The sequence below is a fragment of the Neoarius graeffei genome, chromosome 12 (genome assembly GCF_027579695.1).
Source record: "Neoarius graeffei isolate fNeoGra1 chromosome 12, fNeoGra1.pri, whole genome shotgun sequence".
Classification (NCBI taxonomy): Eukaryota; Metazoa; Chordata; class Actinopteri; order Siluriformes; family Ariidae; genus Neoarius; species Neoarius graeffei.
The window spans coordinates 8,742,496-8,758,460 of NC_083580.1; the positions used below are offsets into that span (position 1 = coordinate 8,742,496).

At 42.2% G+C, this 15,965-nt stretch overlaps 1 protein-coding gene across 1 annotated transcript in view; it reads right to left on the minus strand.

Moving 5' to 3' along the window:
* Positions 1 to 651: 651 nt before the first annotated feature.
* Positions 652 to 15,965, minus strand: part of dnai1.2 (dynein, axonemal, intermediate chain 1, paralog 2) — a 113,474-nt gene continuing 98,160 nt past the window's right edge. Inside the window, exon 20 of the mRNA XM_060934980.1 lies at positions 652 to 1,127. Within this exon, the coding sequence (XP_060790963.1) occupies positions 1,020 to 1,127 (108 nt within the window). The 3' untranslated portion in view covers positions 652 to 1,019. The remainder of the gene's footprint in view (positions 1,128 to 15,965) is intronic.

Sequence of the window (15,965 nt, forward strand, 5' to 3'; positions counted from 1 at the left end):
GGGGGGTTGTTTTCAAGTAGTTTTTATTTCGTCCTCGGTTGGTTCAGCAACACACGCCGCCATTTTGTTTTTCTCTACTCATGGTATATGAGCTGATAGCTTAGTAGTAGAGTAGCCAATCAGAGTGCGCGATTGCTCATATCCAGTGAATGTGGATAGAGTAAATACTTTTATAAACTACAAATGTCCTAAAAATAAAAAGGCAAATAGTTTTACAGAAAAAAATATGCATTATATTATATATATAATTAAATGTCTCCATGTTGAATTTTCTATAACAGCAGCTCTGATGGTCGTGCAGTTATTCTCATGTTGTTTCTACAGTAACAACTTTAAAATTGTTCATGTGGTAAAATTTTCTGTGAGAAAATGCTGTTTACTTGGCGTTTACAGGAGGGGTCTCCAGCGTCAGTCAGTGCTTTGTAACAGTCAAAGGTAAAGCGCTAACTTTAAGTTTTCTCGTGGTAACATGACACGCTGCATTTTTTTGTCTTATTAATTACAAAATGGAAAAAAAAGAAGCTGGTAAAAGGAAGGATGGTTTATAGCTGCTGTAATATAAGTGATAACAGGAACTTTCAGCCATTTCACAATATTACATGTAACTATAAATGGATAAAAATGACACTTTTATCAAATAACATTGCTGTTAGTGACAAAAAAAAAAATCAACTTCGGGTAGTAACAATAACTGCATTTTGTCAGGGTGCATCGAGCTACCCTGTTATTATTTTCCATTTAACATGTCCCGTTGTGTTTTATTCGTTACATATTGTAGCGCCCTCTAGTGGCAAGGAGTAACACAGACACACGGACCACAGGTGTGAAGTGCAAAACTGGTGGGTTTTGTCTTCTTTCGTGAGGTGAGCCTGTGGCAAGGAGCGCCTGCGGATAGGGAGAACCCGACCGCCAGCCCGCCGTCTTTACAATATTTATATAGCGGCAAGCCAGAAATAACACTAAACCTTCCTGTGTCTGCTTCCTGCTCCCTGTATGTACAGAGCACTTGAGATGTTAGATTACTCCTCCTTTGCAGGACGCTCAGGGTTCCTCAGTGGACTCAACAGCTTCTCCAACTTTGCTATCTCCACTTCTGGCCCTTTTGACAATTCCTGACCCTTCTTCTCCTAGAAAGAGAGAGAAACCAGTCAAATCAACTTGTGTATTATTGTACCAAATGCTAACACTGACTGTTAAAATGTTTGCTCTCATCTAAAGCTAGGGAGCTCAAAAAAGAAAGCATTTGTCCTTGTTACATGCTACAGCGCACACAACACTGAGACAGACAGACAGACAGACAGATAAGCTCCTCTCCTCAGCTTTGGGTTGACAATTATTTAGATGCATCGTTTCCCCGGGAGAGGAAAGGGCGCTGAACGGGCTGCGCTCCTTATCAAAGATCATCGCTATGGTTACTGACCTCGCAGATGCTCTAATGAACCTAACAAGACACCCTGAAGAGCATTTCAGTTGAAAACGGCAAATAAATCCCTGTTTTCTTCTCGGAATCATTAAATCCAGCGCTAAATCCCGGTGACTGCTGGGGGAAACGAGGTCTGCGTAAAATAAGCTGTGACATTATCTTCCTCGAGATCATTCACTCTCATGTATTATACAGAAGATTATTTTTCACGAAGTAGCAGTTCCTCGCTCGGTCAATAGCTACAAGAAAGAGGCAGTGTATTAGGATGATATAAATAACTCTAGAAATAAGCCAGAGGAACTAATGCACCTAAATCCACTGAAGCTTCAGCAGTGATGCAGAAATTCAAAGGCTTTTTTTAAAAAAAAAGCCGCTCAAGGTGAGGAGTATTCATCGAAACTGTTAACTTCTAACTGGATGGAAAACAACGGTAAAGAGAACTCTTATTTTTTTCCATGGAAAGGGACGATTAACATGAGACCTGTCGTGACTCTTCAGGTTCTATCTGGCTGAAGAGCCATTTTGAGATATGAGACAACAAAGCTTTGACATTCCAGCGAGCAAAACTCAAAAGTAATGAAACGTCCATTTGAGACTCGACAAGGCCTTAAACTTTAAGCTTCCTTCAAATTCACCATATTAAAATTCTACGATAAGTCGAAAGTCCATTGTTTGTTTTGGGTTTTTTTTGGGCAAAACCAATAGAACATTATCACTCTGTAAACTCCTACAGTGTGGTTTTATAATTTTGATTTGATTTGATTTATTAGCTTTTCCATAGGGCGGCACGGTGGTGTAGTGGTTAACGCTGTCGCCTCACAGCAAGAAGGTCCTGGGTTCGAGCCCCGGGGCCGGCGAGGGCCTTTCTGTGTGGAGTTTGCATGTTCTCCCCGTGTCCGCGTGGGTTTCCTCCGGGTGCTCCGGTTTCCCCCACAGTCCAAAGACATGCAGGTTAGGTTAACTGGTGACTCTAAATTGACCGTAGGTGTGAATGGTTGTCTGTGTCTATGTGTCAGCCCTGTGATGACCTGGCGACTTGTCCAGGGTGTACCCCGCCTTTCGCCCGTAGTCAGCTGGGATAGGATCCAGCTTGCCTGCGACCCTGTAGAAGGATAAAGCGGCTAGAGATAATGAGAATGAGCTTTGCCATAGCAAGATCTATATATGGACATACATTATGGCTGGGAAACCACTACAGCTTGCGCCAATTACAGTTCGATCTGATCCACAGATTTTCATGTGGTAGGAAAATGCAAATAATGATTTCGTCTCAAACAAAATGAAGTTTTAGAGGCTATCGTTTTCGACTTCGACAAGCTATAGGCTATGATCCGGTGAATTATTATATTAGAGTAACACCATATAAAGTCATCCAGCTTGGTTTGAACAGTTTTAGTCAGAGGTGGACAAAGTACCCAAGTTTATTACTTAATTCAAAGTACAGATCCCGCTGGTTAAATGCTACTCCGATACAAGTGAAAGTTCATCTCATCTCATCTCATTATCTCTAGCCGCTTTATCCTGTTCTACAGGGTCGCAGGCGAGCTGGAGCCTATCCCAGCTGACTACGGGCGAAAGGCGGGGTACACCCTGGACAAGTCGCCAGGTCATCACAGGGCTGACACATAGACACAGACAACCATTCACACTCACATTCACACCTACGGTCAATTTAGAGTCACCAGTTAACCTAACCTGCATGTCTTTGGACTGTGGGGGAAACCGGAGCACCCGGAGGAAACCCACGCGGACACGGGGAGATCATGCAAACTCCACACAGAAAGGCCCTCGCCGGCCCCGGGGCTCGAACCCAGGACCTTCTTGCTGTGAGGCGACAGCGCTAACCACTACACCACCGTGCCGCCACAAGTGAAAGTTGTCCAGTCAAATTTTTACTTAAGTTAAAGTACTGAAGTACTTGCTTTTAAAAATACTTACACTACCGTTCAAAAATTTGGGGTCACCCAGACAATTTTGTGTTTTCCATGAAAAGTCACACTTTTATTTACCACCACAGTCTCCAAGTCACACTTTTATTTACCACCATGGTCTAATGATTAGAGAAGCAGTGTTAGGACCAAAAGGTTGCTAGTTCAAGTCCCTGGACCAGCAGGAATGGCTGAAGTGCCCTCGAGTAAAGCACCTAACCCCCCCAACTGCTCCCTGGGCTACTCTGGATATGTTGTACATTGCTCTGGATAAGAGCATCTGCTAAATGCCTGTAATGTAATGGAAAGGATAGGCGACTGGAATGCAGCCCAGATGTGTTAGCTTATTAAAGTGTGAAGAAGAACAACTTTTTTCATCATACGTACACTACCGTTCAAAAGTTTGGGGTCAACCAGACAATTTTGTGTTTTCCATGAAAAGTCACACTTTTATTTACCACCATAAGTTGTAAAACGAATAGAAAATATAGTCGAGACATTTTTCTGGCCATTTTGAGCATTTAATCGACCCCACAAATGTGATGCTCCAGAAACTCAATCTGCTCAAAGGAAGGTCAGTTTTATAGCTTCTCTAAAGAGCTCAACTGTTTTCAGCTGTGCTAACATGATTGTACAAGGGTTTTCTAATCATCCATTAGCCTTCTGAGGCAATGAGCAAACACATTGTACCATTAGAACACTGGAGTGAGAGTTGCTGGAAATGGGCCTCTATACACCTATGGAGATATTGCACCAAAAACCACACATTTGCAGCTAGAATAGTCATTTACCACATTAGCAATGTATAGAGTGGATTTCTGATTAGTTTAAAGTGATCTTCATTGAAAAGAACAGTGCTTTTCTTTCAAAAATAAGGACATTTCAAAGTGACCCCAAACTTTTGAACGGTAGTGTAAGTACTGAAAGTACATTTTCTCTCAATGTATTGTTGTATTATTGCCACAACGCTTACAAAACCTAATGCCTCTGAAGCAACCGACTGGATTTACTGATGAGCTTGTAGAACCTGTCGAGCTGAAACTCCACCTGACATGCTAGCAAACTCTTTTCAAACACGAAATCATATTGGGTAGCTAACGTTACTAGAAAAGAAAGATTTCTACATTGTTTATTTGGCAAGAATATGCTAAAACATACAATTCTGAAAGGACTTCAGATAAATTAACGTTATTCATCTTAGCGCAAGTCCGTTTTTACATGCTAACTAACCGTGTCCAAGTTAACTAGCTATGTGTAAATGTTAGCCGTGGACAAGGCTGTCGCTACTTGGCAGGAAAAGCCATAGAAAGTCATTTGACTAACCCGACTGCTAGAACGTTACAACTTCGTTGCAGGCTTTCTCTTGGAATAAAACATTTATATACCTCAATATGCTTCTGTAGGTCGGATGGCGAGTTTTTGTAGTCCGTGATGTGGTTCGTTTTAGGCGAACAAAGTAAACATTTAAAACAAAACAAATCTTTAATCCTTTCAGAAAACTGAAACATGGGTTCATGGGCCATGAGTGCGTGCATTCCCCAGAAGAACCGCCTCCTTCCATTCTGCCATCAACTGATCGTGTTCAAATGACGCTGATGAGAAATCACTGCACTTGGTTTTATACAGTCTACGGACGTGACGTAACTCTAGTGATTACTGATCGGCCGTGTCAGTGTCACCTCTGAAAAAAACAATCACATTTTAGAAAAGAAAAGAAAAAACATCCACTTTCAAAGCTGCTTCATAGTCACGAGTAACGAGGACCTTGACAGAAATGTAGTGAAGTTAGTGTCATAAGTTTCAAAAAAAAAAAACCCTCAAGTAAAGTACAGATACTCAAAAAGCGTACTTAAAGGAACAGTCCACCGTACTTCCATAATGAAATATGCTCTTATCTGAATTGAGACGAGCTGCTCCGTACCTCTCCGAGCTTTGCGCGACCTCCCAGTCAGTCAGACGCAGTCAGACGCGCTGTCACTCCTGTTAGCAATGTAGCTAGGCTCAGTATGGCCAATGGTATTTTTTGGGGCTGTAGTTAGATGCGACCAAACTCTTCCGCGTTTTTCCTGTTTACATAGGTTTATATGACCAGTGATATGAAACAAGTTCAGTTACACAAATTGAAACGTAGCGATTTTCTATGCTATGGAAAGTGCGCACTATAATGACAGGCGTACTAACACCTTCTGCGCGCTTTGATAGCGCATTGATACGGAGCTCAGATATCAATGCGCTGCCGAAGCGCGCAGAAGGTGTTAGTACGCCTGTCATTATAGTGCGCACTTTCCATAGCATAGAAAATCGCTACGTTTCAATTTGTGTAACTGAACTTGTTTCATGTCACTGGTCATATAAACCTATGTAAACAGGAAAAACGCGGAAGAGTTTGGTCGCATCTAACTACAGCCCCCAAAAATACCATTGGCCATGCTGAGCCTAGCTACATTGCTAACAGGAGTGACAGCGCGTCTGACTGCGTCTGACTGACTGGGAGGTCGCGCAAAGCTCGGAGAGGTACGGAGCAGCTCGTCTCAATTCAGATAAGAGCATATTTCATTATGGAAGTACGGTGGACTGTTCCTTTAAGTACAGTACTCAAGTAAATGTACTTTGTTACTGTCCACCTATGGTTTTAGTCATACCTTTCTTCACGTGTTTTTGATAGTGTCTTGCAAAGTATTCATCCCCCTTGTCCTGTTTTGTCGCATTACAAGCTGGAATTAAAATGGATTTTTTTTTTGGGGGGGGGGGGGGGTTAGCACCATTTGATTTACACAACGTGGCGCAAACCCAACACTTCCCATTACTAGGGCTTTCCCCAAAACGTGGATACCCGGCGTTCCATGGTGCTGTGACATCAGCGCCACACTGTCATTTGCATACCAAAAAAAAAAAAAAATCCAATACCATAAATTAAACAATGCAGCACACTTTCCACACCTAAATATCTCTTACTGCTCTCTGAAAATGAATATTAACTATAGAAATAGGAATATATTGTAATATATTGGTCAAGACTATCCTGGGACTCAACCCAGAAGTGAAAATAAAGGGTTTCAATGTGTGTACTGACTGTCATTCGCAACCACGTTCTAGGCGCTGGTCGCTAGGTGGCGATGTTGTGTGATTTGACCACAATTCTGTTCCTGGCATCCTGGAATTGGAAAATGAAGAGGCGTGCTATGTAGTGTTTTCATTTCAAATCTAATTTTGCCCTATAAAATTTGCCCCTTGCATATTCGACAAGGTAAAAAACAGCAAATTTAATGTTGAATTGTGCCTAAATCAGCCCTAGATGCCACCAGAATGTACCACTTGAAGTCTCTAATTTCAAAATTTTCCGGGAGACCATGCCCCCCCAGACCCCCTTAGCAGGCTTTGGGGCCCTCTGGGCTGTGGCTCTGCATCAGTAGCACTTCTCTGATATTTTTTCTGGGGAAAGCCCTGATCACCCCATTCCTACAGTGAAGCATGGTGGTGGCAGCATCATGCTGTGGGGATGTTTTTCATCTGCAGGGACAGGAAAGCTGATCAGGACTGAAGGAAAGATGGATGGCACTAAATACAGGGCAATTCTGGAGGAAAACCTGTTTGAGTCGGTCAGAGGTTTGAGACTGGGACGAAGGTTCACATTCCAGCAGGACAATGAACCTAAACATACTGCTAAAGCTACACTGGAGTGGTTTAAAGGGAAACATTTAAATTTCTTGGAGTGGCCTAATCAAAGCCCAGACCTCAATCTAATTGAGAATCTGTGGCATAACTTGATTGCTGTTCACCAACACAACCCATCTAACTTGAAGGAGTTGGAGCAGTTTTGCCTTGAGGAATGGACAACAATCCCAGTGGCTAGATGTGCTAAGCTAATAGAGACATACCCCAAGAGACTCGCAGCTGTAATTGCAGCAAAAGGTGGCTCTACAAAGTATTGACTTTGGGGGTGGGGGGTGAATACCTGTGCACACTCCAGATTTCTTTTATTTTTATCATAATTATTATTTGTGTCACAATAGAAAAAATGCACCTTTCAGTTGGTAAGCATGTTGTGTAAATCAAATTGTGCTAGCCCTCCAAAAATCCAATTTAATTCCAGTTTGTAATGCGACGAAACAGGACAAACACCAAGGGGGATGAATACTTTTGCACGATAGTGTACAGCCTGTGTTTCTCAAAGAATTCCCAACCCAACTCCATCTCAAAGGCCACATAAAAGATCTGAAACTAGCCCAAAATACAGGCATTAGAAAAGCGAGATGATGTTCTTTATTTCAGCCTTTGCTTGGAAAACAGGCTCACCACGGTGCGCATGCGTTTCTGATGATGTACAGCCATGAACCACTCCATAATCCCACATTCCCTTTTCCAAACTTTGCAATATATCCTACAATAGAAATGGTTCTGTACAGCACACTGTCTGCACTTACGCTTTGCCTTTGTTTGTGGAAATGTATTCGATTTAATTTGCTATAAAACAATATCCTGGCCACAGAGTATTTTTAAATGACCCAAATTTGGTGTAAAAATCCTGCAACTCTGTCGTTAGCTGTCATGTCTTTTTCCCTTCTTCCAATAAAAAGTTTTATCGAGCATGGGGCAGTGTGATTCCTGCCCCAGTGGGCCTCGAGTCGTGCTTGCTTGCAGTTCCCATTTTTTGACCACTAGGTGCAATAATAACTCAATGGAAGCGAAGAGGAAGAGTGAGCGCACTGCCACATGACAGCTCAACATCTGGAAAGGAGAAATAACCTCGAAAGCAATCACTCCGTCTCAATAAATGACTAATAAACTAAATGAGCAAAGAAGGGCATTTTAAAGGAACAGTCCACCGTACTTCCATAATGAAATATGTTCTTCTCTGAATTGAGACGAGCTGATCCGTACCTCTCCGAGCTTTGCGCGACCTCCCAGTCAGTCAGACGCGCTGTCACTCCTGTTAGCAATGTAGTTAGGCTCAGCATGGCCAATGGTATTTTTTGGGGCTGTAGTTAGATGCGACCAAACTCTTCCGCGTTTTTCCTGTTTACATAGGTTTATATGACCAGTGATATGAAACAAGTTCAGTTACACAAATTGAAACGTAGCGATTTTCTATGCTATGGAAAGTGCGCACTATAATGACAGGCGTACTAACACCTTCTGCGCGCTTTGATAGCGCATTGATACGGAGCTCAGATATCAATGCGCTGCCGAAGCGCGCAGAAGGTGTTAGTACGCCTGTCATTATAGTGCGCACTTTCCATAGCATAGAAAATCGCTACGTTTCAATTTGTGTAACTGAACTTGTTTCATGTCACTGGTCATATAAACCTATGTAAACAGGAAAAACGCGGAAGAGTTTGGTCGCATCTAACTACAGCCCCCAAAAATACCATTGGCCATGCTGAGCCTAGCTACATTGCTAACAGGAGTGACAGCGCGTCTGACTGCGTCTGACTGACTGGGAGGTCGCGCAAAGCTCGGAGAGGTACGGAGCAGCTCGTCTCAATTCAGATAAGAGCATATTTCATTATGGAAGTACGGTGGACTGTTCCTTTAAGTACAGTACTCAAGTAAATGTACTTTGTTACTGTCCACCTATGGTTTTAGTCATACCTTTCTTCACGTGTTTTTGATAGTGTCTTGCAAAGTATTCATCCCCCTTGTCCTGTTTTGTCGCATTACAAGCTGGAATTAAAATGGATTTTTTTTTTTGGGGGGGGGGGGGGTTAGCACCATTTGATTTACACAACGTGGCGCAAACCCAACACTTCCCATTACTAGGGCTTTCCCCAAAACGTGGATACCCGGCGTTCCATGGTGCTGTGACATCAGCGCCACACTGTCATTTGCATACCAAAAAAAAAAAAAAATCCAATACCATAAATTAAACAATGCAGCACACTTTCCACACCTAAATATCTCTTACTGCTCTCTGAAAATGAATATTAACTATAGAAATAGGAATATATTGTAATATATTGGTCAAGACTATCCTGGGACTCAACCCAGAAGTGAAAATAAAGGGTTTCAATGTGTGTACTGACTGTCATTCGCAACCACGTTCTAGGCGCTGGTCGCTAGGTGGCGATGTTGTGTGATTTGACCACAATTCTGTTCCTGGCATCCTGGAATTGGAAAATGAAGAGGCGTGCTATGTAGTGTTTTCATTTCAAATCTAATTTTGCCCTATAAAATTTGCCCCTTGCATATTCGACAAGGTAAAAAACAGCAAATTTAATGTTGAATTGTGCCTAAATCAGCCCTAGATGCCACCAGAATGTACCACTTGAAGTCTCTAATTTCAAAATTTTCCGGGAGACCATGCCCCCCCAGACCCCCTTAGCAGGCTTTGGGGCCCTCTGGGCTGTGGCTCTGCATCAGTAGCACTTCTCTGATATTTTTTCTGGGGAAAGCCCTGATCACCCCATTCCTACAGTGAAGCATGGTGGTGGCAGCATCATGCTGTGGGGATGTTTTTCATCTGCAGGGACAGGAAAGCTGATCAGGACTGAAGGAAAGATGGATGGCACTAAATACAGGGCAATTCTGGAGGAAAACCTGTTTGAGTCGGTCAGAGGTTTGAGACTGGGACGAAGGTTCACATTCCAGCAGGACAATGAACCTAAACATACTGCTAAAGCTACACTGGAGTGGTTTAAAGGGAAACATTTAAATTTCTTGGAGTGGCCTAATCAAAGCCCAGACCTCAATCTAATTGAGAATCTGTGGCATAACTTGATTGCTGTTCACCAACACAACCCATCTAACTTGAAGGAGTTGGAGCAGTTTTGCCTTGAGGAATGGACAACAATCCCAGTGGCTAGATGTGCTAAGCTAATAGAGACATACCCCAAGAGACTCGCAGCTGTAATTGCAGCAAAAGGTGGCTCTACAAAGTATTGACTTTGGGGGTGGGGGGTGAATACCTGTGCACACTCCAGATTTCTTTTATTTTTATCATAATTATTATTTGTGTCACAATAGAAAAAATGCACCTTTCAGTTGGTAAGCATGTTGTGTAAATCAAATTGTGCTAGCCCTCCAAAAATCCAATTTAATTCCAGTTTGTAATGCGACGAAACAGGACAAACACCAAGGGGGATGAATACTTTTGCACGATAGTGTACAGCCTGTGTTTCTCAAAGAATTCCCAACCCAACTCCATCTCAAAGGCCACATAAAAGATCTGAAACTAGCCCAAAATACAGGCATTAGAAAAGCGAGATGATGTTCTTTATTTCAGCCTTTGCTTGGAAAACAGGCTCACCACGGTGCGCATGCGTTTCTGATGATGTACAGCCATGAACCACTCCATAATCCCACATTCCCTTTTCCAAACTTTGCAATATATCCTACAATAGAAATGGTTCTGTACAGCACACTGTCTGCACTTACGCTTTGCCTTTGTTTGTGGAAATGTATTCGATTTAATTTGCTATAAAACAATATCCTGGCCACAGAGTATTTTTAAATGACCCAAATTTGGTGTAAAAATCCTGCAACTCTGTCGTTAGCTGTCATGTCTTTTTCCCTTCTTCCAATAAAAAGTTTTATCGAGCATGGGGCAGTGTGATTCCTGCCCCAGTGGGCCTCGAGTCGTGCTTGCTTGCAGTTCCCATTTTTTGACCACTAGGTGCAATAATAACTCAATGGAAGCGAAGAGGAAGAGTGAGCGCACTGCCACATGACAGCTCAACATCTGGAAAGGAGAAATAACCTCGAAAGCAATCACTCCGTCTCAATAAATGACTAATAAACTAAATGAGCAAAGAAGGGCATTTTAAAGGAACAGTCCACCGTACTTCCATAATGAAATATGTTCTTCTCTGAATTGAGACGAGCTGATCCGTACCTCTCCGAGCTTTGCGCGACCTCCCAGTCAGTCAGACGCGCTGTCACTCCTGTTAGCAATGTAGTTAGGCTCAGCATGGCCAATGGTATTTTTTGGGGCTGTAGTTAGATGCGACCAAACTCTTCCACGTTTTTCCTGTTTACATAGGTTTATATGACCAGTGATATGAAACAAGTTCAGTTACACAAATTGAAACGTAGCGATTTTCTATGCTATGGAAAGTCCGCACTATAATGACAGGCGTACTAACACCTTCTGCGCGCTTCGGCAGCGCATTGATACCTTCACTCCTGTTTTTTTTTCTCTCCCCCACCCCCCCTAACTTCCGTCAATACAACCAACGTGACCACCAAGACAAGTAGCCTGCGGGGGAGAGGGGGGAGAGGGGGAAAACAGGAGTGAAGGTATCAATGCGCTGTCGAAGCACGCAGAAGGTGTTAGTACGCCTGTCATTATAGTGCGGACTTTCCATAGCATAGAAAATCGCTACGTTTCAATTTGTGTAACTGAACTTTGTTTCATGTCACTGGTCATATAAACCTATGTAAACAGGAAAAACGTGGAAGAGTTTGGTCGCATCTAACTACAGCCCCAAAAAATACCATTGGCCATGCTGAGCCTAGCTACATTGCTAACAGGAGTGACAGCGCGTCTGACTGACTGGGAGGTCGCGCAAAGCTCGGAGAGGTACGGATCAGCTCGTCTCAATTCAGAGAAGAACATATTTCATTACGGAAGTACGGTGGACTGTTCCTTTAAAGCCCGTTAGACCCATGTAACGATCATATTTTATTTTTCTGAATATTTGTATTTTATAGGCGGTTTATAAATCGCATTGAAATGTTGCGAACTAATGTTGTAGTTGTCTGATGACAGCTACAAGATTTAACCTGAATTATCATAAATTTAATCTATTAGTTTGGAAATATAACTTCTCTCCTAAAGCAATGTCAGGAAGATGCATGAAGGTGTGCGAGTGAAAAGCCATTTTGAGCCAACAATCGAACAATTTCGACCTCAGAATCCATAAAACACTGATCTGTTCAAGGTCACCAGACAGAAATGTATCTTAGAGCTTGGTAGAAAATATTATGCCCTCACAGAGCCATGAGTGAACATGGGGAAATGTGTTTATCAAATACGAGCAAAACCTTGGGACTTGCAGATCTTCAACACACACTCTGGCTTATATTTTATTCATAGGATGAATAAAATAAAACCTTCTGATCCAAGTGATTCAGCTCTACCATGACGCACTCTCCAAGAAAAGAAATCAACACCGCACCTGATGGTTAGAGACAGGTTTATGTGAGACTTTAAGCTGATTTCACATTTTGTTTTCGGTTTTATACCTCTGTGTGCGTGTGTGGAAGAACAGACACGGAGGCCAAGAGTCTTGTTCGCGAGTTAATGAGATTTATGCCATCTTGAATCAAAAAATATTTTACTGCCAATATTGCAAAAGAACTAAAAATAACACAACGCAACATCTCACTTTAACTCTGGCTGCACACAATCGAGTCATATAAGCAGCATCTCTTCGATTTTCAGCCTCAGCGACACTGAAAACCTCCTCATCTCCGCAGTTACACCAGTCTTTATTCAGTCATTCTTAGCGATAAAAATGGGTCTAATCTCGACTGCTAATTAAGACTGGTAAGTGTATTATTACACTTTTTTTTTTTGAAGTATCAGCAGCAAAGTCACATGCAAATTTGAAAGCACCCTAACAGCACAGAATGAGCTTTATGAGATTATTACATCAAGGTAAGTTATTTTAAAAAATGAACACCAAGTAGTACAAATTGAGAAGCTTGTTTTAAATCTGGTTGGACGCAAGAGCAAAACTAAATCATTCATCGCTGAAATAATTTTGCTGCAATCTCAGAGATTCATACAGGAACGATTCTTTAACCCTGAAAAGGCTTTTTGTATTTTATTTTATTTTATTTCTGTAAATTATTATTTTTTGGCTCAGTCTCTGGCTGAAGCCTACAGAGGCACCTGCCTGTATGTGTACAGTGGTGCTTGAAAGTTTGTGAACCCTTTAGAATTTTCGATATTTCTGCATAAATATGACCTAAAACATCGTCTGATTTTCACACAAGTCCTAAAAGTAGATAAAGAGAACCCAGTTAAACAAATGAGACAAAAATATTATACTTGGTCATTTATTTATTGAGGAAAATGATCCAATATTACATATCTGTGAGTGGCAAAAGTATGTGAACCTTTGCTTTCAGTATCTGGTGTGACCCCCTTGTGCAGCAATAACTGCAACTAAACGTTTCTGGTAACTGTTGATCAGTCCTGCACACCAGCTTGGAGGAATTTTAGCCCGTTCCTCCGTACAGAACAGCTTCAACTCTGGGATGTTGGTGGGTTTCTTCACATGAACTGCTCGCTTCAGGTCCTTCCACAACATTTCGATTGGATTAAGGTCAGGACTTTGACTTGGCCATTCCAAAACATTAACTTTATTCTTCTTTAACCATTCTTTGGTAGAACGACTTGTGTGCTTAGGGTCGCTGTCTTGCTGCATGACCCACCTTCTCTTGAGATTCAGTTCATGGACAGATGTCCTGACATTTTCCTTTAGAATTCGCTGGTATAATTCAGAATCCATTGTTCCATCAATGATGGCAAGCCGTCCTGGCCCAGATACAGCAAAACAGGCCCAAACCATGATACTACCACCACCATGTTTCACAGATGGGATGAGGTTCTTATGCTGGAATGCAGTGTTTTCCTTTCTCCAAACATAACACTTCTCATTTAAACCAAAAAGTTCTATTTTGGTCTCATCCGTCCACAAAACATTTTTCCAATAGCCTTCTGGCTTGTCCATGTGATCTTTAGCAAACTGCAGACGAGCAGCAATGTTCTTTTTGGAGAGCAGTGGCTTTCTCCTTGCAACCCTGCCATGCACACCATTGTTGTTCAGTGTTCTCCTGATGGTGGACTCATAAATATTAACATTAGCCAATGTGAGAGAGGCCTTCAGTTGCTTAGAAGTTACCCTGGGGTCCTTTGTCACCTCGCCGACTATTACACGCCTTGCTCTTGGAGTGATCTTTGTTGGTCGACCACTCCTGGGGAGGGTAACAATGGTCTTGAATTTCTTCCATTTGTACACAATCTGTCTGACTGTGGATTGGTGGAGTCCAAACTCTTTAGAGATGGTTTTGTAACCTTTTCCAGCCTGATGAGCATCAACACTGCTTTTTCTGAGGTCCTCAGAAACCTCCTTTGTTCGTGCCATGATGCACTTCCACAAACATGTATTGTGAAGATCAGACTTTGATCGATCCCTGTTCTTTAAATAAAACAGGGCGCCCACTCACTCCTGATTGTCATCCCATTGATTGAAAACAACTGACTCTAATTTCACCTTCAAATTAACTGCTAATCCGAAAGGTTCACATACTTTTGCCACTCACAGATATGTAATATTGGATCATTTTCCTCAATAAATAAATCACCAAGTATAATATGTTTGTCTTATTTGTTTAACTGGGTTCTCTTTATCTACTTTTAGGACTTGTGTGAAAATCAGATGATGTTTTAGGTCATATTTATGCAGAAATATCGAAAATTCTAAAGGGTTCACAAACTTTCAAGCACCACTGTATGTTTAACCGAGTTCAAGCGTGTTTAAAACTAGGCGGCCTTTCGATTTCATAAAATCGGTGAAATTTAGTTCCCTCTGAAATAGGGTTGCCACCATTCAGAAATGAAAATAAGGGGCGCCCACCACGGCTCCTTGGGGCCATGACCACCACGGGCACGACGCCCATGGGGTGGGGTGCCCGCAGCAGTGGTATGTTTTATTTTGTAGGTGTTTTTAGTAAAGGGGTGATCAAGAAAGCAATTACTCATACTTAAAGCTTGAAATGCTTTATTGCCAATGCTGTAAAAATGTATAATGTACAAGTGGGCAACAATCCTGGAGTCCCGGGTGCAGCAGACATTTTTAAAAGGCCCGGGGTTTTGAGCAGCGACGGTGTGTGTTGTCTGTCTCTAGGCAACCGTGACAGCGCCACATGCACTGACGCAGGCAGCCAGACACAGACGCACAGAGCGTGACACAGAGGGGAGGGGTTTGTGTCCTGGGTAGATCCCGCAACATAGTATTTCCTGTTTTATTTTGTTCATTATTGTTAGATTTCGTGTTGATATGTGTGAGACAGACGTGTGTATTGGACATTTATGAAAATACGGGACAAGATTTAATTGCCAAATAAAGGACGATTCCGTATTTTACGGGACGGGTGGCAACCCTACTCTGAAATGTTTAGTTCCCTCACAAAATATCAGGCCATTCTGTTCTGTATCTGGGAAGTTATTTCATTTGAGGGGATTAAAGCAAATCATGTGCATGCAATCGCTCGCTTCGCACAGTCAGACAGAGGAAGTCCGTGTGTGTGTGTGTGCATGCGCAGGTTTACCTTTGACCGTCATTGTCGCTAAATGAACAGCTGATCACACCGAGGTGCTCGTTGAGTGCCGATATTTATTAGTTTGGTCCTGCGTTTCCTTTCCTTCGTATATAATATAACGTCTTTTCTCGCTTTCTTTCCGTTACCGTAGTCGGTCTTTCACGTTTCATTTGCACACTCACGCCCTCCATTTTTCTCTCCTGTTTCAAATTTGTATCCCACAATGCCTTGCGCGAACAGGGAAAGCCCACCATGTGATGACGCATGACATAGTATCTTGAATGGGGTCGTGGTGAAGCAGGAAAAAATAGCGGAGAATTTAGGGCCACGTGGAGATAAATTTT